Source organism: Populus alba, chromosome 4 (genome assembly GCF_005239225.2).
Source record: "Populus alba chromosome 4, ASM523922v2, whole genome shotgun sequence".
Taxonomy (NCBI): domain Eukaryota; kingdom Viridiplantae; phylum Streptophyta; class Magnoliopsida; order Malpighiales; family Salicaceae; genus Populus; species Populus alba.
The window spans coordinates 8,076,889-8,102,822 of record NC_133287.1 but is presented as its reverse complement, the minus strand read 5'-3'; the positions used below and the strand labels follow the sequence as shown (position 1 = coordinate 8,102,822).

General features: G+C 33.7%; 4 protein-coding genes across 11 annotated transcripts; 2 read left to right on the top strand and 2 right to left on the bottom strand.

The window, feature by feature from the left end:
* Nucleotides 1-1,372: 1,372 nt before the first annotated feature.
* On the top strand, nucleotides 1,373-5,932 carry LOC118049022 (myosin-binding protein 3). Of its 5 annotated transcripts, none has more exons than XM_035058893.2 (4): nucleotides 1,373-2,840; nucleotides 2,935-3,129; nucleotides 3,234-4,679; nucleotides 5,596-5,932. In XM_035058893.2, the coding sequence occupies exons 1-3, from the start codon at nucleotides 1,550-1,552 to the stop codon at nucleotides 4,643-4,645; spliced, it is 2,898 nt and encodes a 965-aa protein (XP_034914784.1). In that variant the 5' UTR covers nucleotides 1,373-1,549; the 3' UTR covers nucleotides 4,646-4,679; nucleotides 5,596-5,932. The 5 variants fall into 5 exon arrangements, with proteins under 5 accessions (XP_034914784.1, XP_034914788.1, XP_034914779.1 ...); XM_035058897.2 differs by lacking the exon at nucleotides 5,596-5,932 and adding an exon at nucleotides 4,806-5,417; XM_035058888.2 differs by lacking the exon at nucleotides 5,596-5,932 and adding an exon at nucleotides 4,765-5,417.
* A 2,906-nt stretch (nucleotides 5,933-8,838) lies between these two features.
* LOC118049063 (HMG-Y-related protein A) lies at nucleotides 8,839-10,942 on the top strand. Its single transcript, XM_035058941.2, has 2 exons — nucleotides 8,839-9,059; nucleotides 10,233-10,942. Exons 1-2 carry the CDS (start codon nucleotides 9,009-9,011, stop codon nucleotides 10,749-10,751), a joined length of 570 nt encoding a protein of 189 aa, XP_034914832.1. The 5' UTR covers nucleotides 8,839-9,008; the 3' UTR covers nucleotides 10,752-10,942.
* A 3,242-nt stretch (nucleotides 10,943-14,184) lies between these two features.
* Nucleotides 14,185-21,796, bottom strand: LOC118049070 (DNA repair protein RAD4). Of its 3 annotated transcripts, XM_035058954.2 has the most exons (13): nucleotides 21,637-21,796; nucleotides 20,998-21,158; nucleotides 20,376-20,693; nucleotides 20,192-20,284; nucleotides 19,764-19,856; nucleotides 19,575-19,676; nucleotides 18,969-19,018; nucleotides 17,761-18,522; nucleotides 16,711-17,062; nucleotides 16,439-16,633; nucleotides 16,145-16,294; nucleotides 15,293-15,502; nucleotides 14,185-14,865 (listed from the first exon to the last, which is right to left on the bottom strand). In XM_035058954.2, the coding sequence occupies exons 1-13, from the start codon at nucleotides 21,668-21,670 to the stop codon at nucleotides 14,494-14,496; spliced, it is 2,892 nt and encodes a 963-aa protein (XP_034914845.1). In that variant the 5' UTR covers nucleotides 21,671-21,796; the 3' UTR covers nucleotides 14,185-14,493. The 3 variants fall into 3 exon arrangements, with proteins under 3 accessions (XP_034914845.1, XP_034914854.1, XP_073264902.1); XM_035058963.2 differs by lacking the exon at nucleotides 21,637-21,796 and having other exon boundaries at nucleotides 21,015-21,154; XM_073408801.1 differs by lacking the exons at nucleotides 20,998-21,158; nucleotides 21,637-21,796 and adding an exon at nucleotides 19,952-20,033 and having other exon boundaries at nucleotides 20,376-20,516.
* A 755-nt stretch (nucleotides 21,797-22,551) lies between these two features.
* On the bottom strand, nucleotides 22,552-24,575 carry LOC118049105 (uncharacterized). 2 transcript variants are annotated; one of them, XM_035058994.2, is made up of 6 exons: nucleotides 24,415-24,575; nucleotides 24,164-24,331; nucleotides 23,837-24,004; nucleotides 23,535-23,732; nucleotides 23,282-23,379; nucleotides 22,552-23,200 (listed from the first exon to the last, which is right to left on the bottom strand). In XM_035058994.2, exons 1-6 carry the CDS (start codon nucleotides 24,476-24,478, stop codon nucleotides 22,688-22,690), a joined length of 1,209 nt encoding a protein of 402 aa, XP_034914885.1. In that variant the 5' UTR covers nucleotides 24,479-24,575; the 3' UTR covers nucleotides 22,552-22,687. The 2 variants fall into 2 exon arrangements, with proteins under 2 accessions (XP_034914885.1, XP_034914894.1); XM_035059003.2 differs by having other exon boundaries at nucleotides 22,943-23,204.
* Nucleotides 24,576-25,934: the final 1,359 nt, after the last annotated feature.

The following is a 25,934-nucleotide window of genomic DNA, read 5'->3' as shown; positions in this document are numbered from 1 at the left end:
CAGTTTTCCAATATCTACTTCTCTTTTCCTCCCCGAGAAAAGATAAATCAAGATTTTGTATACAATTAGCTACTCCTCTTGTTTTTGTTTTCCTTCAAAAATCCCTGAATTTATGTAAAAAATTATATTTAAAAAGTTAAGTTTGAAGCATATCGTGGATTATTGGATTAAATATTTATGAGTTTTGTTATCTAACAGATTTTTATATTTTTCAAATTTATTTTTCAAATTTTTTATTTAAAAAGTAAATTTATTTGCGTATATATGACTATAAAAATATTATTTAACTAGTTTGTGTATCGATCAAGATTGAATTTTTTTTCTAGTAATATTAAAGTTACACTCTACTCATTAACTTGATGAATTTAAGAGAATTTATAATAATATTTCACGGATAATGGTTCCTAAATTTAAAATGAAAAATTAAACAAAATACTTTATAATAGTGAGATTTATAATATATTTGCATACGATTTTTATCAATTAAACTAGCTGTAAATCATCACTCATCAGGAGCCATCATAAGGATTATTTTTAACAATTTAGTTTGTGATTATTTTTTATTAATTAATTATCCTTTTTTTTTTGTTAGGATAACTAAGCCTATAAATAGTAGAAGAAAAACAAATAATTTATTAAAGATACAAGGCAAAACAGCCCCATGGGAAAACAGCTATGTGGATCCAATTATTCAGTCTTTTTTTATAATTTATTTGTGAAGTAATTTTCCCTTCACATTTTTTTTTAATTATTCAATTAAGAAAATAATAATAAAAAATAATATAAAATGCTAAAGAGAGCGTCTGACTGCAGGTGGGCCAACCTATTTATAAAATACTTGGCCCACCAACTCAATTCATGTGGAAACATGTGGGCCGTACCTTCCGCGTGGTCTGACCCAAATCAATTCATGTGGACCCACCATGGCTATTTTTTTCTGGCTACAGTAGCAATCTCATTCTAATAGATTTTTTCGGGAGTGTTATGCAAGAAATTAAAAATTTATTTCTACATGGTAAATTGATGGTTTGTATAGATATTAGGGTTAAATTGAGTAATTATGAGAATTTTTTTTTTTTTATATAGAATCAATACTATTTCATGGATTAATTTATTTTTTTATATACATGTATTAATATATTTTATATAAATTTAAAAGTAAAAAAGAATCGTTTAAAAACTAAATACAGATCAATATATACACACGGTAAATTATAAAAAAAAAAATTGGCAAGATTAAACCGCAATCCATATCCAAGAATTGAGCGAGGATCCTCTTTTTTTTTTTTTTTTGTTAATGTCATAAATGTGGCATATGCTATTATTACTTTTACAACTCATCATATTATAAAATCTAATTAATTAATTTACTGTTACTATAAGCAAAATTAATACATTCTGAAAAAGCATCACTGCTTCTCTTCTCTGCAACAACTCAGCCATTGTTGCCTTGTCAAAACAACAGAAACATTCTTCATTCCCTTCCTCTTTAACCTCTCTCTCTCCGTGTCTGGTCACTGTGAACAACAAAAGTCAAGAGTAGGAAACCATGGCAGGCAACAGGTTTGCAACCATGCTGCAAAGAAACACACACAAACTCACTGTAATTCTAGTGTATGCAGTTCTTGAATGGGTCTTGATCATTCTTCTACTCCTCAACTCTTTGTTCACGTATCTGATAACCAAATTTGCCAAATACTTCGGCCTTCAAAAGCCTTGCCCTTGGTGTTCCAGGATTGATCATATGTTGGAGCCCGGAAAAAACACCAACTCTTACAGAGATCTAGTGTGTGAGAGTCATGCAACTGAGATTTCCAAACTGAGTTATTGCTCAAATCATCAAAAACTCGCTGAAGCACAGAATATGTGCATGGACTGCTTGGCTTCTCGGCCAAATCACAGCGATCATTCTGGTGGGATGACAAGGAGAATTGCTCTCTTTTCTTGGGTTAGCAAGGATGCTACTGCAAATGGTGAAAATATTGTCAGGTGTTCTTGCTGCAATGAGAGTTTAAACAGCAATGTCTACCCTCCTTATCTGCTGTTCAAGCCTTCCTGGGAAGCTTTGAAGTATAGCAAGAAAGGAAATCTGATCGTAGAAGAGATGGATGATGAAAAGGATGGAATTTACTGCAAGGAAATAAGCAAACCTGATAGCTTGGCACATTATACTGACCATGAAGACAGCAATGAGATTAAAAGAGATGATAGAGAAGGACAACAGGAAGATGAAGTGGCCGCAGATGAACATCAAATGCTATCTGAAGTCGGAAGTTTTTGCCTCAAAGATGCAGTGGGGGAAGACTGTTCAAGGTCTGAATCAAACTTGCATTATGATGAAAAGGAAGCTCACATTATGGAGCAGGACTCGTATGGTATGGACTCTATTCATCAAGGATTTGATGACAATATGATTGAATATTGTTTTGATAAAGATAATTCTCTTGAAATCATCAATCTGCATTTGGAGAGAAATCTTGGCTGTGACTTTAGTCGCTTGATCCCAGTTGATTTGATTGATTCATCAACCACTGCAAATCAAGAACCATACAACTTAAAGGAAGATCCTGCAGAGGAAATTCATCAAAATGGAACTTCTGATTCTGCATTACACAATGAAATGAATAAAGAAGAAATGACAAGTTATGCAGAAGTTGAAAGCATGGGAATAGAAGTGGATTGCTGTGAGAAATCTTCAGTTTCAAATTTCACAGAGATGAAAAAAGATTTGGACGGCAAGGAACACGAAAAAGTTACTGCTCCAGAAGAAGCTCTAACATTATCGCTTGATGGAAACAGTGTTGACATGGAAGAAACAGTAGAACCAGATGAGCTTCCAGGTATAGAATCAACTGTTCATTTGCTTGTCCAATCTATATTTTTTTCATGAACATTATTAGCTTAACCAACATTGTGCAATTATCTAATCAAAAGCAGCTTATGAGGAAGAAATTAATGGCTCCAACTTGTTTACGGATCAAACCAAATCCAAGGACTTCATAGAGCTTTCTGATTTTGGAACCAATCAAGCTCAAGAATCAACAAGATTGCCATGCCTGCAAGAAGACCAGTCTTCTGAAACCGACAATGAAGCTGAGATCCCAGATGCCCTTGAAAGTAATGAGCTTGGTAAGCAGAATTCCATATCTTACCTACTCTAATAATGCTTGCTCAATTTAATTACAACGATCTGCAAAACAAGAAGTAAATCTACTGCGATTTTGCTATACTAGGTCCAAACGACACAGAAATAACTACCGAAGGAGAAAAAATGTTGTCAGCTGATGATAACCAAGTGGGTATATTATCTTCACATTTGGAGTCTAATGAAGCTGAGGAGGAGAAGTTTCCAGAGACACCTACTTCTGCTGACAGTGCTCACTACTTGCATAAGAAGCTTATGCTATTCGAGAAGCGAGAGTCAGGGACCGAGGAATCCTTAGACGGAAGTGTGGTAAGTGAGATGGATTTTGGCGATTCAGTTCTTACTGTTGAAAGGCTGAAAACAGCTCTTAAAGCTGAAAGAAAAGCTTTCGGAGCATTATATACAGAACTAGAGGAAGAGAGGAGTGCCTCTGCAATAGCTGCAAACCAGACCATGGCTATGATAAACAGGCTTCAAGAAGAGAAGGCAGCAATGCAGATGGAAGCATTGCAATACCAGAGGATGATGGAAGAACAGTCTGAATATGACCAGGAAGCCTTGCAACTTCTAAACGAGCTCATGATCAAGAGAGAAAAGGAGAAGCAAGAGCTTGAGAAAGAGTTGGAAGTGTATCGCAAGAAGGTTTTGGACTATGAGGCTAAAGAAAAACTGAGAAAGATTAGAAGAATCAAGGATGGAAGTATAAGAAGTAGAACTTCTTCTGTTACATGCAGCAACACAGAGGATCTTGATGAGCTATCTATTGATCTTAATCGTGAAGCAAGGGATGAAGATGGAGGCAGCAGCTTTGGAAACCAAGAAAGTGGTAATAATAATACTTCAGGTGATGATGTTGTAAATTTGCAGGAAATAGCACTGGATTGTGTGAAGCAGATGACTGCTCTAGATGATTCCCTGGTTGAATTTGAGGAAGAGAGGCTGTCAATTTTAGATCAGCTCAAGGTTTTGGAGGAGAAGCTACTCCATTTGGATGACAATGACGATATTGAGGATGAGCATTCGGGAGAGCAGTCCTCAAATTATAGCGTTAAAGGATTCGGTGAAAGCTATGAAATGAGCACTCCAGACGAAAATGGGATTTCAATTGATACGTCGAAGGATGGACGTTATCCCGAGAGGAAAACAATGAATTCCATGGCAAAGAACCTCCTTCCTCTTCTGGATGATGCTGCTGATAATGAGACTGAAGGGTTTATATTCGATGAAAATGTTGAATCTGAGTTTGTTGAAATGGAAAACTCTTTGCTTCCCGAATTTGATCTAGACGGCAAAAAACTAGCCATTGAAGAGGAGGTAGATCATGTTTATGAGAGGCTACATGCTCTTGAAGCAGACAGGGAGTTCTTAAAGCATTGTATGAGTTCAATACAGAAGGGAGACAAGGGGATGGATCTTCTCCAAGAGATCTTGCAGCATCTGCGTGATCTTAGGACAGTGGAACTCCGGGTGAGGAGCTTCAGTGAGGATCCTCCGAAGTAAAGTTCCTCCTACCAACCATGAAACAGGAGACGAGGTAAGTTCCATCTCTTTTCTTGCTAGTCATTCCAAGCTCCAAGCTAATTTAAAATCTCATTTAACAAAGTTTAACAATACAGCAGGACTTCAAATATCAACACAGTATATTTGTTTAACAATCCAGGTCCCTTTCTCATGGATGAGAAGGGGAACTTACTCCACATCAAGTGCAGGCCCAAGAGTTCGAGGAACTTAATGTTTTCTGCAGAATGCCAGGATATCTCCTGATGGAACAGAGGATTCCTGGTCTTTAGTTTGTTTCGGTCAGTGAATGATATTCACATACAACAAAAACTGAAGTCTGCCACCACCTTCTAAATGGTCTCTTTTGGGCTCCACTGAAAAGGTGTAAGCCCAAAATTTTGCAGTATCTCCTCCTAGCAGCCTTTTCCCAGGCAAAGGAGAAGGGCCAGAAGGATTGCACAAGCATACCTGGTTTGATTGCATAGGTTAGGTTACTTGAAGTAGACTACGGTTTATATCTACCATTTTCAGATCATATTCTTTTGTTTCAGACAGGGAGGGGTTGAAAGGGATGGGAAGGAGGATTAAGCCTTCCTTCCAGGTTTTTGCATTGGTTATGTCATATGGGTTGAAATACCGTGTCAAGAATTGTGAGTGGTGGTTGCCATTAATGCTTTTTGTTGCTTTTATACTTCCCTTTCATGACAATTTTGAGACTTCGACACATTTCCAGACTAAAAGCAGAAATTGCAACCATATTTTGTTTGTTTCATTAGTAGATCTTTCTGTATCTTCAATGTATTACATGTAAAACAATTGAATTTCCCCATGCTGAGAGTGAAGAAGAATCAGCCCTGAATTTAGAAAAAAAACTAGGATGTTTTTAGTTGGTAATTCAAGTATGGCAAGATTTGCAAAAAACTCATCCTCAGTGGAATCTATTTTCTCAGGCATATTAGCTTCCAATCAAACTGAATTATCTCAACTCAGTCTGCAGTTCTTCCAAGTAGAATGTTTGTGATATATGGATCACATTCCATTTGAAGGCTGGCATTGTCCTAGTGAGGTGACGCGATCCAATCAGCAGACAACTTGTTAGGAATCTCACAAGCTATATATTATGTATACATTAACTTTTCTATTGTAAAGCCTAACTTATAGGATGATAAACTATAAGTAGTAATTGACTTCTAAGTTCTGAGAATGACTGTAAGTCTCTTTGTATAAATATATATGATGTGATCAATTATACAATCATTCCAGCAAATTCAATTTTCTCTTTATTTTTACATGCTTTCAAAGCAGAGTAATATCCTAAATTCTAGTACCGCACCCTTTATTTTGTTCCTAAACAAGAAAATTATCAAAAAAAACAAAGACTTTTATGGATAATTCAAAAGCAAATCTCTCAAATCCTTATTTCACTCATCATTACTTGGAAAAGGATTGTGCCTCTTGCCTTAAACTTCAAGAATAAACTAGGCTTCGTCAATGGCTCAATCAAAGCCCCTCAGAAGAAATTAATCATGAAAACTATGTAGCCTAGTTTCGTGTAATGTATGGTTCGGTTTTAGATTGTCAAAAAATTATTGTCCAAAAATCTCAAACAGTGTGATCTATTACTCAACTGCCCATGAAATTTGAGAAGATCTTCATGAATGATTCTCCCAAAGCAATGCACCTCGCATATTTGAAATTCAATGCGAGACATTACTTTGTCTTCGACAAGAACAACTCAGTTTCTATCTACTACATGAAATTAAAGGGTCTATGGATGAACTAGCTTCCTATAACGACATAATACACGTAACACAATAAGATCAATGAAAAATGATGCAATTTCTAATGGGGTTGAATGATTCTCATAGTGTTATTCGCAAACAAATTCTCTTGATAAATTAGGGCCAATTGAAGAAGTTAAAAGTTTTTGATTAACTAAGAGTTAAAATGCACAATTTTATAACCAAGGACTAAAATAAAACTGGCTGTCAACTTTGGTGTTGGCAATTAAATTTGACAAGGGTGAAATTGCATGAAATTAAAAGTTTAGGAGAGAATTATGAGTGCAATTAAAAGAAATTAAAAGAATAGGGACTAAAGTGAAAATTTGCAAATCCCAAATGAAAAATCATAGTTTCTAAGGTTTAACCTAGACGACAGGTCGTTCGGCTACTATTTAACTTATTCTTTGGTAATTTTGGTTGATTGAAGAAAACACTTTTAAACAAATGAATATGACGTCTCCAACCATCTCTAGGGCTGTAACAATTACTATTCAATTAAAAAAACTCCCCTTATATAAAGATCATTTCTTCATATCAAATGTTTATATACTATTATCTTTAACGAACTCAACAATATCTTCTCTTCTATCAGTCATCACTATATTTTTAAATTCTCATCAAAAACGAGTTAACACCTTTAAATGAATGAATACAGGAGCTATAAGCATTCAAATTGAGCAAGAATATATCCAATCGAAAGGTATGTTTACATTGAAGCTACTCTAACGAAACCTTAAAATTGATCAACTTAGTCAGCTTTAACTAAGATACCCATTTCACGAAACCAATAATTTTATTTGTGTATTTACACTTTAAGCCTTCTTAATGGGTTCTTATCAAAGGTTGGTCATATTTTTCTTAAGATCCAAAGGCTAAAAACAAGCTTTTTGGTCTTCAAGTTTGAAAAAACCATAAAAATCTTTAAAAATCAAGTTTGTTGCAAAACAATCATTGTAAAACCAACATAGGTATAAAGCTCACAACTATAAAATGTATCTAAAAACTCTCTCAATTTGATTAGAGGACTATGCTTTGATGAAAAAGGATCAATCTTTGATTAAATTCTAGCTTACAACTCTATAAATAACCCCTTCGCTTGGATATCTGTTTTCTTCTCTAAATGATACAAAATATCTAAGATAATCCAAGTCCGTTTGTCTAGCGAATGAACTTAAACTTAAATCGATCGAGATGATCTCATAGATCTTATAACTATGTGATAAAATGTCTAAAGAGTTATCCTAGTTAACATTCCTAGATTGATCAATTATTTGTATCTTATAATTAGCTATCTAGTACTCCTTTGGGTTTGAGAGGAGGAGGCGAGTTTCCAGCTAGATGTTCATCGTATGGTTTTGGACATGTGTCCGACATATACCCTTGTGGATGAGGCCATTCTATGTTAGGGGTGTCAATTAACCCTCCCATTCAAAAAAAAACATCATACATAGATAGATAGATATTATTGTGGTATTGCTGACAATTAAAGGTTTTTGTAGGTTATATATTAAAATAATCCTGTTGAAAGCATTATAAAATTAAATTGTTTGGGTTATTTTGGTAGTTTTACGTATGAATTTAATTAATTAAATACTACTAAAAAGAATAATAAAGTAGCTTTCTTTCTCTCTCCTTTTTTTGTTTTCCATTTTCAAACATTTTACCTTATATAGGAAATACAAAATCACCACTTTCCTTTACAAAATGAGTGTAATAAATTTCTTAACATGAAATAGCGTAACTAAGGTCTCCCTTTATTTTATTTTATTTTAAATTCTCCATTTCTTTTTGGTTCTTTCAAGCATTTTCTTTTAAAGTGAAACTGTAAACTTTTGATTTCTAAATTAGAGACACAAGGTAAAACTATTAATTTAATTCTAAATAGTTTATTTTTATATAATGTAATTTAATTTATTGCTATGTTTGTGTTAATAACATAAAATAGATTTTTATTAATGATACTAATATATATGAATTATTATCGGGAATTGGTTTATATATATAATTGGTAACTTTGATTATATACTAATATGAAAAATATTTAAAGATCTATTAATATTAGTTTATTAAAAAGAAAAAACTCTTGAACAAACAATATACAAAATGTTAGATTCTCACCATTGTTTTTTCTTTGAGAAGGCATGGGACCATTCCATTCTACATCTTTCTTTAGTACAAGAGGCCACGATGAGGATAACAAAATAAAAACCAATCTCAAACAATGGAAAAAAAAAAAAAAAAAAAAAGTACCACAAATATTCACAACATGCCACGTCATCAAATCTAAGTCACATCCTTATGACACGTTCTCATCCGTTAGATCACCATCATCAATTAAACAATCCTAACCATCCATCCATTCTCTCTCCTAAACCAATAATAAAGAAAAAAAAGAAAAAAAACCTTGTGGTATATCCTTTTTAGCAATATAGATCAAGAAATAGTGATTTCTTACAAGATTCTGAAACAAAGCAGTTGTTGTTGTTAGAGTTCCTTTTGTGGGGACTCACTTATTTCACTTCAGTGAAGAGCGTGGACTTTAAAGTTTCAAACTTTTTCTCTATTTTGTTGCGAATTTAATGGCAGCTGAGGAGATTATTAAGCCTCCATCACTCCCTCCTTACCCTGAGGTACTTAACTTCACACTCTATTTTCCCTCTCTATACGAAAAAAGGGGGGAAAGTTTCTGTCTTTTTACTGTTCTTGTTGATCTTTAGTTCTGAATAGCGTAGCTTACTTCACTGAGCTTCTCTGTTTTTTTTTTAGATTTTTTTGGTTTTGATGCTTGAAATGGAGAAAATGGCCTCTGAGGAAGATGATAAAGACCTTTTTTTATTATTTGATTTAGATTTCTTTATTAAGATTGAGCTTGTGTTTTTTAGTTTTTGTTTTTTGCTTCCAGTCCTGCTTGAATTTTTCATATTAAAGGGGAAAAATGGAACTTTCTGGGAAATTCAGTTTTCTTGAAATCATCATTTGCATTTTGTTTTGATTAAAGAGTTTTTTTTGGTTTTGGATTTCGTTGACTTGGTTATGCCATTTAAAAAACCAAAGCTTGAATTGTTCCCCCCCCCCCCCCCCCCTCTCTTAGGCTTGGTTTTTGTTGACTCAATTCATGTTAAATTTCGGGTTATTGAAATAGAAGAGTGGTGTTTTTTTTTTTTCTTTTTAAAAGTATATTCAAGAAGCCTATTTCCTTGAAATCCTCTGTTCATATGTATGTTAAGGAAAAAAAATAAAGTTGACTGTATTTAGCATTTTTTTTTTTAATATGCAAAAACTCTGAGAAGTACTTTTTATGCTTGTAAAAAAAAAAAAAAGCACTGTTTCACTTTGGTGTTATTGAGATGAATTTTAACAGCCTCTGAAGCATCATGGTTAAATCTCCAGCGTAATGTGCTTAAATATGTTTTGAAAAAATTAAGATAAAGCCATTTTCATGCAATCCTCATCTTACATTTTCCTCATCACAGTTGAGATTAAATGCATTTGAATTTCTTTATATTAACTGCTAGTATTCTATGCTTTTATTTTCCAAGCAAAGGGAAAAGGGATTTCTGTATCTTTGGTTTACATTTTTCTCTTAGTTTTTAGCACTTCTAGTTCTACTCCCTTTCTTGTATTTATTGAAAAAAAATGTAAAATAAAAAAACCCAAAGGAAACTTCTGAGGTCATCATTGATTGCATAGTTCTCAAAAATAAGCCTTCCAATTCCACCGTGCTGGTGGCATGTATTCTTTTTGGTCCTTTTGCAAGGAATTGATTTTTGTGATTTTGATGGCTCTTTTCCTATTGCTCTCAGATGATTTGGTCAGCCATTGCAGCATTGAATGAGACAGGTGGCTCTAACAAGACATCAATATCGAAATACATTGAATCAAAACACGGGGACTTGCCGGCTGGCCACACAGCTCTCCTTGCACACCACCTCAATCGAATGACGGATACTGGAGAGTTAATGTTTTTGAAAAACAACTACATGAAGCCAGATCCCAGTGCTCCTCCAAGGCGTGGTCGTGGTAGGCCCCCAAAGCCCAAGGATCCACTTGCACCACCCGCAGACCTGGCCCCCGCCAGACCGAGGGGTCGTCCACCAAAGGATCCAAATGCACCACCAAAGCCAGTGAAGCCGAAGGCTACCACTGCAGGAAGTGGAAAGCCAAGAGGGAGGCCACGCAAGATGGCACGACCCACCAGAGGAATAACCGGAACACCTACAGCCACCTCAGCAGTTCCAATGACAACAGGTAGTGGAAGGCCAAGGGGTCGGCCTCCAAAAGTGAAGGCTGCTGCTATGACTGAAGTGAGTGTTCAGAATTAGGCATCTCCTTCCAGTAGTGGTAATAACAATTGATGGACTATGTTGTTTCTACATATCCGTAGAATTGGGCAGTTGTGCGTGTTCTTTGTTGTTAACAGTGGTGTGTGTTTCTGTGCATGTAACTGCGTCTTGTCTTCTTGTATAATTGGATGATTTTAACTGTTATTATTGAGCTTTCATGGTTTGTTGTAGTTTTCGTAGAGAATGATGTTCATAACTGCATGTTTTTCTTAATGCTAATCCGCTTGTCCCTTGACAGAGAAAACCTTTACCTAGTCTTCTGTTTTCTCTGTTTGAAAACAAGTAGAATCTTGTCCAGAATTGTTAGTCAATTTAGACCGATTGTGACTCTAGGACGATGTACTGAAATTTCAAAACCGAGGACAAACATTGTTAGACAACGTTATCTGTTGCTGCAGGAAAGAAGCACGTTCCTTCATTTTTTTCAGTTTGCTGACTAAATGTTGTATATTTCTTCTTCGAGATGTGGAAACTGGGTATTATTTGGTTGAAATACTATTTAGCTGTCGAGTTTATGAGAAATTACATTTTTAATTCTGAACTTTTTATATACACTAACATATAATATCATTGCTAAAAAAATTAATAAAAATTATCTAATTATTAACAGGGTTGCTATTATTTTTATTTAATAACTAAAATACCTTTAACATATACCGGCTTATCTTTCTCTCTTTTCTCATAACCCTAGCTGGATCCACATCATTTTCTAAAACACAAATCACCAAATTAAACAGTCTTTCGGTGCAAGTTGTTTTGGAAGGTATTTTTTTTTTTAATTGAGAATGAAATGTTTTAATTTTAAAATGTTTTTGCATGTTTTTTTAGGATTGTATTGTTCATATATATATATATATATATATATATATATATATATATATATATATATATATAAATATAATTTAAATTCAAGATAAATTAATTATAAATTATGCAATATAAACATAAATATCAAAAAAATATAATTTTAAAATTTAAAATATTTCTAAATAGTCAAGAATTAAATAGATCTTTAATTTAAAGTAATTCAACTTAAATAAAATATCAAAATATTATAAAAGTAAAATATTTTAACATAAATATTTTAAATATATAGCTAGGTCAATATTATCAAGGCTAATGGAATATAAAGCATTATTTGTTTTGCTCAAATTCCTACAAAGTATAAACATAAAAAAAAAAAAAAAAACATGAATATAAACCATATATATTAACGATAAATCTAATTTTAAAAAAATTAATATTATTGTTAATGAAAATAGTAATAATAATTTTTAATATTATTATTAATATCATTATTATTGAAAATAGTAATGAAAAAGAACCTTTTATACTTGGGTGATTTAATTAATTAAATTGAACTAGGTTCAATTTGATTTAATAACTTTTTAAGAGCGGAACGGAACATGTGAAATGAAACCGAAACATTCTGGTTGAAATTTAGCCAAAAAATTCGGAATGGACTGAGATTTGAAATGAGATGAATGTTTTGTTTTGTTTTTTTTTTTGAATTGATATGAAATATTTCGGTTATTTCAAATGAAATAAAACAAAATTAATAACCTTGTTTATATGACGTGGGATATTGGAACAATATGTAATCTATTAAGGATTACAACTTAACAAGCTCAAATCTCTAGATTTTTTTATTTTTTTTTAAATCCCAGATTAAATTGAGTTTAAAAAATTAATTTTGCAGGGGTGATCAGGTGACCAAAAATTGCACTTGTGTGGATTTGTTGGTGTGGCTGTTGGTTGGTGATTTGGGTTTTTGATGATGAAAGCACTGAGAAGTTGAGGATGAATATGGGGATTTGTTACTTTCCTAAAGATAAAGAATCGAACCCAGAAAGCCAAGTAGAATACAAAAAAGTAGTGGTGGTTGTTTGGTTGATTTTTCAATTTAATATGTAGGAGTGTAATTAGGGTATTTTTTTAGATTTGAAATTTTTTTTTTGACTCGGGCTGTAATTTTTTAAAACTTGATAAATAAATGTAATTTTCACTAAATTATAGGATGGTAGAAATAATTTTCTTTTAACAAAAAAAATAGTGGTTTTATAGAAGTATAAAATAATGTGAATTGTTATTGTAAAATCACAATTTTTCCTTTCACTCCTTAAATTTGCAAGCTTTACTTGAGGGGTAAAATAATTTTTCATGTGGCAAATTAATCTTTTGAGATTCTTTAGGGCATATTAATCTTTGACTTTTTTTTAGTTCGGTGTATTGATTGATTGAATTATTTTTTAAAAAATAAAATTTTAATATATCTCTTCCAAATATCTACTGATTTTTTTCACTTTTAAAAGTAAAATTTTAATGTATCCCTTTGTCTTAAGATTATTTTTGTTTTTTAAGATTGCGTATCACCACTAAATATAAGTTTAGAATCTATTTTTAATGGTGTTCGATCTATCATGGGTATGCATACTACTTTAGCTATGGAAAGATCAATACTATGTTATTCGTGAATCGCAAGCTATCCTATCCTAGTGCGGCCAAAATTTAAAAATATTTGGTGTCAAGAAGAGTTGTACCTTGACATGGGCTATTAATATACCATATAATCCAGTGGTATAATTTAATTAATCAAATTTTAGAATTATTTTTTAGAAATTATTAGTTCGAGTCTTATAAATTTTAGGAATTATTGAAAACTTACATAATTATTAAATTTAAAATCTATAAAATTAGTCGAGATACATGGAAGGTAGCCCGATAACACATTAATATACACACTGTAGTATGGTCAAATGTGCTCTTAGGGGTTAAAATTCTTGTTATGGGGCCTACCTGATGTCTCGTATGGAGGCAAGAAAAGGCATAATGTGATACTTTTATTTATGTGTCGAAAGCACCAAGCTATCATTTGTGGGTTGGATTGGTTAGGACCCCTCAATCCCTAAAATCTTCCATGATCAATCACTAGGGCAAATGAAAGCAAACCTAGCTAGCCTTCTCTTATATTTTGCAGGTCAATAACGAGGTCCATTTATAGAACACGGGCCATGAGAGAGTGGGGATGCCTATACCTTTGCTGTAGTTTGTGTCGAGGAATAGCTGGGAGAGTTCACTAGCAATTAAAAAAGCAATAGTATTGTAGCTCCACCGCCTGGAGCAAAGCAATTTTCTCCAACCGATGGTGCTTTTTATTCCGGTTGCGGTTGCTCTACCAAACACGTAGCATGCCTCAAAGTGGAGTTCAAAAAATAGTTACGCTTGCGAAGGACATATTTGCATACCATCTACAAGCAGTGGCAACTGCCATGACCAGATCAGAATGGCTCCATAGTGCCGGCCAGCCAGTACTCTACCTTGGAAATCAAGGCAACGTTCAAGCAGTATACCTGAATTTTTCTTATGATGATGAAAAGGAATGGACCATTGCAAAGGAGGGATATTGTTCCTCTGTTACCAAAAAGAAATTTATAATAGCTCGTATTCTCGACACAAGAAGAAGAGGGATAAAGCTGTTACATTTTCTCTGAGTCAAACTGTACAGGAGCTGCTTTATGTACATCCAACACAGCAACAGCTACTTGTAGGAGAGGGGAAACAGTGAAGAACATGCATTGCCATGCATTGTGTCCTCTCCAATCTAATCCAAGGGGCTTCACTTCCTGACAAAATTTAAATATTAATTCCAGAGTCTAGCTTCTTCAATAATCATCATGCTTCATTCCAAGCACAAGTCCTGCATCGGCAATGGAATTGGCAACTACAATTCCTCTACTTGGACCGAAAACCCACAATGACACCGCTTTGTCCTTGTTGAGGTCTCCTCATCAAAACTCTGATCCTCTACCAAAAACACATGCTCATGGTCATCTGTTAGAGTCATTGATGGAGCATTTAACTTACGATCCTTTGCATCTTTTTGGTGTCCTGGAGGTTGTGCACTACCAACATGCACATCCGGCTGGTTATTTGTATTTTGGACATTGCTTGGCATCAAACCATTCCCGTACGAGTTGTTCAGCCTTTGTCTGGTTATGATTGATGAAAGAAGTTGATACCACCTAGAAATAGCTTGCGCTTCATTTCTTTTCTTCTCTTCAGCATCTCTTCTCTCTTCTTCTTCAGCATATGCCTGGAGAGAGAAAAACAAAATATGTGCCTATCAGTTGGAAGACACCAGGACCATCTTGAAAGGAAGTCAGAAAGCGTGAAAAAAAAAAAAAAAAAAAAAGAAAAACTTTGCATGCAGATGTATGAAGGACATACTGAAGAAACAGAAAAACAATTTCAAATAGGTGTAGAAAAAGTTCAAGCACCATTCAACTTGTTACATCATTTTCCTTCAAAAAATTGAGTCAAGGTTAAGAACTACATATCTTAGTTGGTGTGAAATGAGAGAGAGATGAGCATCATAATGGTGAAGTATAAGCAATATTACCAAAAAAAAACAGAGAGAGAGAAAAAGAGGGGGCTTCAAGATCATACTAATCATTAAAAAATCATCACACCATTTCAACAAGTTCCAAACTTCAACAAGCACCAAGTAGCAAGCTATTTACCTCTAATATTGCATCCTTGAACTCATTGCACACAACAATACCATCAAAGACTGGAACAGATCTACCATTTCTAAATTCAAAACCAACCATGGCAGGTGCATAGTCAATTTCCAGTCTCTTGGCAACATAAAATACCCTTGGCAATCTTAAGTGCACAGTCCCTGGTGGCAGGCATTTCTCAGACCACACATCAACTTGACCTCGTTCATTCTGAATTCAGATTCAAATTGAACAGTCAGTGAAAATATAGTTTCATTTACAAAAGAAGCAGCATCAACCAAATAAGTGTTAACTTATAAATCTCATTGTTCAATAAACTACATATGAAGTTTTACGTGGCATTTGGAAGCTGTCCTAAGAAGGCTTTGTACATCTGTAAGTCATACAACCAGCCAAATGATGAAGGTACAGAGTGGAAAAATACAATTGAAATGAAGTCATTCTATGTCCTGATAGAATTCTGTCACCACCCATAGTTGGAGCTTTATAACAATCTAGAAATAAATGAAAGGTGGCCTAAGGGGTTTTTCAGATGATTATTCCATGATAAAATATTAAGTTCTCAAATCCCAATACATCCATTCCTAGAGGAACTTTACACAATCTTTTTAGATTAAAAATTAGATAAGATTGCACAAATATTTACTGATCTTCCCGTAAAACATTATATATATTTCTTCAACAAACTTATTCAGTGATAGAATATAATGATAATCTATGTACTGCGTAACATGAATGCTGTTATGAAGAAAAGTAACATACTTGCTAGGGAAAATTGTTCAATCTCCATCAATTTGAAAATTTAAGCCTGAAATACATTGTTAGGAGAAAAGGAGAATATTAGGAAGTCACCTTTGGAACAATCCCATTTACAGCATGGGGAAGTTGCAAGGGTTCTAGCTGCCACATTCCATAAAGTTCAACAACTCCGGAATCAGTCTCACCATAATCATCATCTTCGGAAAATTGCACTTTCTTAAGCTTTCCAGATTGTTTCACTACCTGTATGAAATGCGTTATCTATTTGCAAGAATTGTAATAGAAAACTCAACTATCTAATAAAAGAACAGATCTACAATATATAGAAAACTCAACTATCTAATAGAAGAATAGATCTACAATATATTCCCATTAGGCAAACCAGACCTTAGCTGGAAGTTCCTTTGCTTTAACTTGCATCCCTTCACGCAGCCATCTCTCTTTTGTTCTGAGTGTCTGTACACAAGCACGAGGATAAACAGGGTGTCCAGAACAAAATCCCAGAATAGGACCCTTAGGATGAAGTATTTGACACTTTGTAAGCCATTTTTCAATTGCATATAGCGAATGATTTTTGTATGCCTGCACAAGGAAAAGGGTTCTATAAAACAAGAATTTGCAAAGAAACCTTTGAGATCATTTAATTGATACCAATATACCTGCTGATTAGTAGGAAGAGGCTCAGTTAGTGCCCTAGTTTCCAATTCCATATCCTCAATGGTGTTTCTAGTAGCAGCAAAAGAATTCCTGCCAGAAGATTCTACATCATTCTTCCTCCCAGATTCTTTGGGCAAGTCAACATTGCTTGGAAGTTCATTAGGCATTGGAAGATCAGACAATCCTGATGCTACCACATTTTCATGTTCATTTGAGGCGTCAGCATGGGGCTTTTCCAAATGTGCCATACCTCCAGTTGCTCCTGACTCTAACTCCCTCAGTGGGGCCAATACAGCATCCCACCAAAGCGAGTTAACTCTTTGTGATGCTATCTTGTACCACTTCATACAGTACCTGCATTACAATCTTTTTATAATATATATGGCTATAAAGATGACTATTGTTTCAACATCTCTTTAAGCTATTCCACAAGTATTGCATTTACTAGCAGGATTTTCAAACCTAGGGTTAAAAAATTGGAGAATATAATAAAATCTTCAGTGAGTCGGAGCATAATTAGTAAGGTGCTTGAAACAAACATTTACATAATTTAAGTGTGCATTCTACTAGTCCTGTTTAGAAGTACACCACCAAGGAAAATCTTGTAGGCAATCACTGAAAGGGAAAGAAAAGGAAGAAGACTTTATCTCCCATTGCCATATATCTAGCAAGAAAGCTCTTTTATCTCAAGGAATCAAGGTGTCGTCCCACATGACATGCAATATAAAAAGACCAATATCTCATTGGAGAAAATCAAAAGGTGCATTCATTTGCAAATCAAGCTAAATGTAAAAATGGAGCGCCCTTGGCACTATAGCTCAAATGGGAAAAAAAAGAGAGAAAAAGGAAAAGGGTTGTGCTAGGTCTTCCTCTTCACATCTTGCCAAAGAGCATTTCCAAAAACTAATGAATCGAGCAAACATATACAGACTCTAGCAATTGGAAACTCAAAGATCATATTTAATGTTTTGTATGCCTAGACTAAAATGTGATTTTATTTAAAATTACCATATATATATTTAAAACAAAAGAGATTTCAGAGGATGCAAAACCTGCGAGTCACATCTTTTGCCCCAAGCCCAGCAAAAGCAACTACATATCTCGAAGATGTTTTGCAAGCATCAGCTGCAGCTTCCACCTTCTGCTCTCCATCTACAATATCATGTACAGCATCCACATGCACCCACTTTCCTGTCAGATTTTCTCCACTGCAGTATACTTCTGCCCAATAAAGAGGAGATCCTATTTTTCTGGATCCAAGAGCAGTTGAGATTCCCTGAGAGGAAGATTCTTCATTTGCATTTTTTCTGATTCTCTTAAATGGAGAAGAGACATCAGATGAATTACTATTTGATTCTTTTACATCCAATTCTTTGTTACTTTGAATTGCAACTGCTGTTGCAGACATGGCCATTTGCAACTGCATCTCAAACTCAAGATCACCTTTCCTCTTTGAACCCTGAGATTTCTTGGTAACACATTCTTCAGAAGTGTTATTTTGTGCCTCACATGGAAATGCATCTACCATATTATCTTTTAGTTCAACAGCAGGAGGAGAATCATTAGATTGAATTTTCTTGCTCCTTGAACAGTTATCTTTACTTTTGCATGAAGCCTTGGATGAGGTTTCGGCAACATTTTTTTTCTCACTGCATGAGGGAGATTTAGGAGGTATGGAAACCTCTTTTGGTCTATCCACCATCAGTGTTGAAGTGTTGAATATTCCCCTATGCATTTTACTTGTATCTTGATTCAAGGACTCGTAATTGTCAGCATCAGGTTTTATGGAAGCAGCATCAAGGATGGATACAAATCTGAAACAAGTAACCATTACTACAAATTTATGCTTTCATAAACAAAAGTATCAAAATTCAAAATCATAACATTCAGGGCTCAAGGGCCTGCAATATAAGATATTTTCCATGTTATCCTGAAAAAAAACAGGCACGCATACAAAACTACAAGAAACCTAAACAGCATAATTTGGTGGCTACCACCAGTTAATTGTCTGAAAAGAGCAGCCTCCAGCAAGTCCACGGATTACAGCATGACTAATCCATTAAAAACAATGAACATTGAATCAGACAGTGCAGAGAATATGAACGTTTTTTTTTTTAAGAAAAAAAAAAAAAAAACAAAGAGAACAATAAATTTAAAGAGCACAAGGGAGAGGGGAAAAAAAACTTTATAGAGAGAATCTAAAATTGCACAGCAGGAATCACAACAATGAATGGTTTTTGGTTTTATTATACCACCATACCGGGTTGCGAGCTTCAAAGCTCTAAATAGTGCCACAGATAATGCTGCAAGCTGCAAGAAAAGAAGACCTGTAAACTTTTACATCCTTCCAAAAAGAAAAGGACAATCAATATGAACTGCAATTATGTTATACAGGCTTCACATATGATAAAATGACCAGGATAATAATTAGGTCAAACCATAAAGGGACATTAAATTATGGAACGTATAAGGATACCTCTCCAACTTTAGAAATTTTGATTTGCAGACTAAAATTATTCAAATGTTCTATTTGAACCCTTTTTGTTTGTTTCAGGTAATTTGCCACTTCTGTTGTATCTTTACCCATCCGAAAAATATCATTTTGTCAATTTGCAGTTATGTGTTGGATAAAAAATGATAGAAATAAACAGAAGGGATCCAAACCAAAAACTTTAATTGTTTGATAAGTAAGCCATCCCAAGGCTTGATGCTTTCTACCAGAAAATGGCCACAAAAAATGAAGATTAATCCTCCATGAAGAAAATTTTCTCATAAAAGTAGCAAATTTATAATCAATACAAGTAAATAAATAGGGGAGAATCTAGAATCTGGAAGCAGAACCAAGTTCAAGAGATCAGGATACTACCTCCTCTAGAGTCCCTTCGCGAGTTTCAAGAGCACATGACAAAGCAGAATGAAATGATCTCTTTTCACTGACTGAACTTACAACATGAAAGTTATTATGAAACTGCAAATTTTACAAAACAGTGTCAACTATGACCCAATAAAGCTGGTCTGATTCCTATTGAAGAATATATATAAAGTATGAACTTACCCAATGGGCAAGAGGAGATAAAGCCTTAGCATGAAGTTTTGAGTCCCCTAATGTATTCGACAAATGCGCCGGTAGAATAGAAAGTAAAGAGGCCTGTCATTATAATATATTTTCTCAGATGCAAGAAAATAATGGTAGTACATATCTGTTTATTTCACCATTTGATGGGGCAAAAAAACAAAAATTACATTTTGTGTCTGAGGGAGAGATGCACAAAGGAAGTCTAGCAAATCAAACATAATCCGTACATCTTCCAATTCTAACAAAAACCTTTAGACAGTGCAGACAGTGTGAAAACCAAAAGGCTAGTAATGCTCAGTATTAACAAACAGATTAAGATATGGAAGTTAAAATCAATCACAAACACCCATATAATCTACAAGTCATGGCTAGATTGTACATTTCATTAAAAAATTATTGTAGCTGACCTGAATGAGAGGATCATCACAAGCATGATCAATTATTCTGCCCCTTGCAAGTAAACAAAGGAGGTGAACCTTATGCACAAGCTCAGCCAATCCCTGAGGAAGAAAGAGTAGTCATCTTTTTCATTCATTAACAAGATGCACAAAATATTGCATGTGCAGTGCTAGTGAAAGAAGTGCATGTCACCTTTTCTTCAGCAGTAGCTCGACGAATGGGCTTCCGTTTAGCAGAGTCAGGCGACTCACAGAATTCAATAGTAACCTCCCTAATGCCATCACCTGGATGATTTTTTACATGACCCAGTATGGAAGACGAACCATCTTCCCAATCTATGTCATCCATCTCTTGATCACTCTCTTGAAAAGCAGTCTGAAAACCTCCCCCTTCAACTTCTGTAGTGTCATTTGCGGCAGGATCTTGAGCAAGACCCCGAGCATCCAAGTCATTCCAAGTAACTCTTGCATCTACAACTTGTTTTCCATTACTTTTTAGCCCATTCTCACCCTGAAGATAAAATCAGAGGAATAGGGAGGAAAAAAAAAGTTAGAAGTAGTTGATACCAACAGTGAAAGAGCATCATCCAAGTTACGCTTTCATTTTCTAGGAAAAGGGAAGAGAAGTACCAAGAACTTTAAAAATTCATAATTACTTCTAAACTATGCAAAAAGTAAATCAACCACTCAAGTCCCTCAGAAAGAAAATTCACTAAATCAAGAAACTTATTTGGCCAAATCTTCTCTATCATATAATATCAAAAGAAACCATCGCTAGAAAATATAAGCAGTCTCATTAGGCTAAATAAACTAACAGTGGCAGCAGAATCACATTGCAGCCGATTATCTTGTTTCTTCTTCCCAGATGATCCCCGCCCCTTCACACGTCTTACAAGCTTATCCACTGCCTCATTTGACATGTCAGCTAGACTTTCACTATCCACATCACGTATAGCACTCGCTGTACTCTCCTTCCCTGCCAAAACAAAAGGGCATAAACAAATAAGTCTAAATCAAAACGAATGGTACAAATTGATGCAGTGCAGTTTTATATCATAAAAATCCACAACTCTTAAAGCAGCCCAAACTCAATATTCTAAACAAAATTCAATTTAGAGCAACAGAAATTAAGTAAGGATTCAATCTTTTACCTGATAAAATACATTGTTTTAAATAACACTCAATTTGGAGCCACTAAAGTTCCAAACTTTGCATCACAAAATGAAAACCAACAAGAACCCATGTCTCAGTTTTTCTATATTACCAACTTTTCCGACCAAGAAACATAGAATTCAAACTAGAAACAAATACCCATCAAAACCCTCAAAGGAAATTCAGTAATTTTATACAACGACACAGGCAAAAAAAAGAGCTTTTAAGGAAATCAAAACACCCATTTGTTTCATAGAAAAAGCTTATGTTATTGTAAGAGACAATAGTTGAAATGACAGTACCTGAAGATTGTTTGCTGTTGCTTCTTGTACGCATTTTGTTGTTGTCTGAGATTTTCACAAAGCGAAAAATAGAGGGTCGCGCGTAAAACTGTTGCGGGGTTTTATTTGCAGTTGGAGTGCGCCTGTACTAAAAGGGTCGTGTGGACGCAGAGAGAGGGAGGTGCTTCCTTAGATTGTTTTTGTTTTTTCGTCCAACTGCGTTTTTTAAATTTTTTGTATTTTTAAATTTTTATCTTCAGATTATTATTTTGAAAGTTTTAAAAATAATATATATATATATATATTATTTTAATATATTTTTAAGTAAAAAAAATTTTAAAAATAATATTTATCATATTCTTAAACATGTTTTAAATAATTAATAATAATATTATTTAGAATGATAGTTATTAAACTTGAATCAAGTTTTGACTCGGCATAAAATATCTATATCACAAATCAAAATTTTAATTTAATAAAAATAATTATAAAAATTAAAAGTGATAATATTTTAAAAAAATCAATTTAAATTTAAATTTTAGCAAGATTAATTCTAAATTAATTTTTTTATCAACCCGCCTCAAATTAAGGATGGGTCAGCTCAATCTCTATGTAAATTCAGGGTGCAGTTATAATTTAAAATATTTTTTTGTTTATAAATACATTAAAATTATATTTTTATTTTATTTTTTAAAAATTATTTTGTATCAATTGGATGTGATACAATAAACAGCACATAAAATCATGATTGGTTAATTCAGCTGGTCCAATGAACATGATTGCTTCAATCTAAATCAACCCATCCAATGTGATATGAAAGAATATTGTTGTTGTGATGATTAGCAAATGGTTGTGTTTATGAACTTGCTCATGAGAAACAATGCCCTTAACATCCACAGAAACAAGAAGATGAAGACGCCACAGAAACAAGAAGACGAATTAAAAGAAAGCATAAAGTAGATTATGTACATCACAACACATAATTCTGGGTCACTACCATCATGTTATAGTAGCATACAAAGCCCTAGCAAATATAGCATCAAGAAACATGGAGAATTCACTCTTAGCAACTTCATCTCCTCTTAACTAAACCCATACTCCCTTCCAAAGGGACATCAACTGGAGTTGTTTCTTTGGCCAGCTTACCGAATCCCATGATGTTAGCCTGGATCATATCATTTATCCTTCCATTGACATCTAATGAAGCATCACATCTCTCCAGACCCCCTTCTCCTAGCTTCAAGACGTCGCTCGACGAGCTTGATAATTGCGAGTGAACATTAGAATCTATCATATCCTTCAACTGATCAGCAAACGTCTGTGACTTGCCTAACACAGGATTATTTATATCAGAATCCACCAAGGATATGAAATCATTGTTTGAAACCTTAGGTCCTACAGTATTAATCTGGAACATGAGTGAAAGATGAGACAGGCTCAGCCTTAAGAGTCTCTTTGAAAACATGTAAAGACTGGAACTAGCAATTGCGTTTCTGACGCCGAAGCAACTCATCGGTACTAGACTCGCCAGATTGATTAGGCAATGCTTCCATGTCTTGCTGAAATGAAGGGGTCTGGAGCCTTCCTGTCTACATAATTGGGTTAGAAAAGCTGTCCAAGTTGATTGATCTTGAAGAACACAATATGAACAAAAGTAACTAATTACATGGGGGATAACACAAGGGCGCGTTGCAATCCAGATGACTATGCCAAGCAAACATGAAAGCGCCAGTCCAAGAACCCAAAATTTAACAGCTCCGAGTGCTGTAAGTTTAAAAACGATAAGATTCATTAAAAAACCGAGAAGCCTTGTTTTGAGTTCAAGATAGATCAGGCCTACTATCCAAAAGTATGATACAGTGTCAATTTAGCTCTGAAAGAACCTGAAGTAAAAGATTGCAAGATGTTCAGATTCTCACCAGATTGAGAACCAATTACACAATCCTCTGGCTTAAGATCAATCTGGCGAAGCAGTTGATTTCCATGATCTGAAATTAGCAAAGCACATATTTGAGGGACAAAAAGCACCTCAAAATCACTGGAGAATGTTGCAGTTTTCCCCGGACCATCTTGCCGCCCTGTCTGGGAGTAATTACCGACTATGGTGGAGGTCACCCCTAAAAAACCAGAAAAAGAAAACAAGTGTCTGTAATTTGCTTTTCTTCCAATACACAAGCAAAGCTAATCCAAATTCAATGCAAAAATATGTGATCACAAGCACCTGAGTTGCTTATCTTTCTGACAGCATGGTTTTGTTGATCAGCCACATAAACATTCCCTCTAAGATCAACAGCAAAACTCTTAGGTTTATTGAACCGAGCCAAACCCGGTTCTCCATCTATGTACCCAGTTTTCCCCTCTCCAGATAACCGTTTAACCATCAAGCTGGCTGCAATTTTGGAATTAGAAAAACTCGAGTTAACGAATCTGGTGCTACACCTTTGGTTACAAACAAGCAATAATCTTTATAAAAAATTACAAATATATAATTCCACACTTAAAAAAAGAAGAAGAAAGAAACAGTAACGTGAAATGGATTAATTATTACCCTGAGAAATGGGAAATGGTAGAGTGTAAAAAACACTATGAGAAGAATCGAGGACAACAATTTCAGATGATCTGAGTTGAACTGCATGAGGGTTTATGTTTAATTTGTGTCCATCGAAAACTGTAGTTACCATGTACCCATCTTCTAACATGATCTGATCTCCTGTCACTGAAACATAGGGCAGTTTATTAAAAGTTTCTTTATAAACAAAATAAAAGTAAAAAACCAACGTGGTAGGAATGAAAATTTACCATGAATTGAAGCTAGGTTGAAGAGGAAGAGGATGAGGATGAGCAAAGAGAATTGAGAAGCCATGGGGACTGGGGAGATTTTGATAGTGGTTTTGGTGGAGTGGAGAGAGTCCTTGCGAGTGAAGTCGTCTTGATTCTTTATGGTTTTAATCCAAAACTGTAGTTACCATGTCCCCATCTTCTAACATGATTGTTCATGATTAGTTTATTGTTTTTTTCTTAGTCATATAAAAAAATTTGTTGGGTTAGCTAAATAACTTATAATTTTTTTTTTTACTAGACCCCATATATAATTATATCTCAAACCTTAATTTTATAGAAGCCAAGAAATTGTTTAGCATTATGTTTCTACTTGTGTTTTGATGCATTTTAAAAATATATTTAACATGAAAAAATATTATATTAATTTTTTTTTAGTGTTTTTTAATAATTTTGATATGCTAAATAAAAAAAAAAACTGAAAAAATATTGATATATTTTTCAAGCGAAAAAACTTTTTAAAAATACATTATATCATGATATTAAACACACATTATAATAAACATGTTTTCTTTATTTATTTTATATGTAAAAATCTATTTCATTATAATTTTAACCAAATATATTTTTTAAAAAAATCATAATTAAATTTTTTTTTTAAAAAATCACAATTATAAAAACTACCACAACACCAAACACATACAAAATAACCCTTCTTTCCCTAACCATATTACAAGAGAGATAGATAGATGAAAGGGAAGCTATGACCATAGTTTTTGTCTTTAAATTGTGATTAAAACTAGAAACATCACATGATTTTGCTTAAATCTTTCTTTCAAGCGGGTGTCCCAAACATTTTAAATTTATTTGTGTAGCATAAAATTCACACGATAAGAAGAAGATTAGACAAGTAGGTTTATTTTGTTTAGCTTATAATAATCCAAAACATATAAAAACAAGGTATACTTGTAATTATATAGGAAAGACAATCCTAGTATATAAACTAAATCAGTATTAAAATTAAACTTAAACAAAACTAGTTAAAGTACTTATTTATTGAAGTTTTTAGAGAATATACAATATGAAATTTTAGTTATTTTCAATAATTAATTTTTTATTTTTAAGTTTTATTGTTCCTCACTTGATACAATGTAATTTTCTCTGATAAGTCTTATATGATTCCAACAATTATTTATTTATTTATTTAGATGCATTTTTAAATAAAACCCAACAAAATTAAAGAGATTATATGCAATATCTCTTTACAGAGACCAAATCTAAACTCTAGAATGGAAAGAAAGAATAAATAAATAAAACTTATAAAAAACAACAACAAATAGAGAAAAGATCTCAAAAATTTCTTCATTCCCTTTCCACCCATCCAAGACTTCTATTTATAAAACTTGAAAATCAAAACATGAATACTTATAATTCATGAATCTTTATAAATCTTCATGATTCATTTTAATTAATGTTTTGGTTTCTATACAACATATTTTAGGAACTTAAAAGAAATTATTATTCAAATAAAAATTTTATGA

Excerpts from the sequence above, each read along its gene's own strand:
- LOC118049022 (XM_035058893.2), top strand. The coding sequence starts at position 1,550 with ATGGCAGGCAACAGGTTTGCAACCATGCTGCAAAGAAACACACACAAA. Across the intron at positions 2,841-2,934 it reads AGAACCAGATGAGCTTCCAG|CAGCTTATGAGGAAGAAATT; the intron begins GTATAGAATCAA and ends TCTAATCAAAAG. Across the intron at positions 3,130-3,233 it reads CCTTGAAAGTAATGAGCTTG|GTCCAAACGACACAGAAATA; the intron begins GTAAGCAGAATT and ends TTGCTATACTAG.
- LOC118049063 (XM_035058941.2), top strand. The coding sequence starts at position 9,009 with ATGGCAGCTGAGGAGATTATTAAGCCTCCATCACTCCCTCCTTACCCT. Across the intron at positions 9,060-10,232 it reads CACTCCCTCCTTACCCTGAG|ATGATTTGGTCAGCCATTGC; the intron begins GTACTTAACTTC and ends TATTGCTCTCAG.
- LOC118049070 (XM_035058954.2), bottom strand. The coding sequence starts at position 21,670 with ATGCGTACAAGAAGCAACAGCAAACAATCTTCAG. Across the intron at positions 19,857-20,191 it reads GTGATGATCCTCTCATTCAG|GCCTCTTTACTTTCTATTCT; the intron begins GTCAGCTACAAT and ends TTATAATGACAG. Across the intron at positions 16,295-16,438 it reads CAAAGGAACTTCCAGCTAAG|GTAGTGAAACAATCTGGAAA; the intron begins GTCTGGTTTGCC and ends CATTTCATACAG.
- LOC118049105 (XM_035058994.2), bottom strand. The coding sequence starts at position 24,478 with ATGGCTTCTCAATTCTCTTTGCTCATCCTCATCCTCTTCCTCTTCAAC. Across the intron at positions 24,332-24,414 it reads CAACCTAGCTTCAATTCATG|TGACAGGAGATCAGATCATG; the intron begins GTAAATTTTCAT and ends CCTATGTTTCAG. Across the intron at positions 23,733-23,836 it reads CAGAAAGATAAGCAACTCAG|GGGTGACCTCCACCATAGTC; the intron begins GTGCTTGTGATC and ends CTGGTTTTTTAG.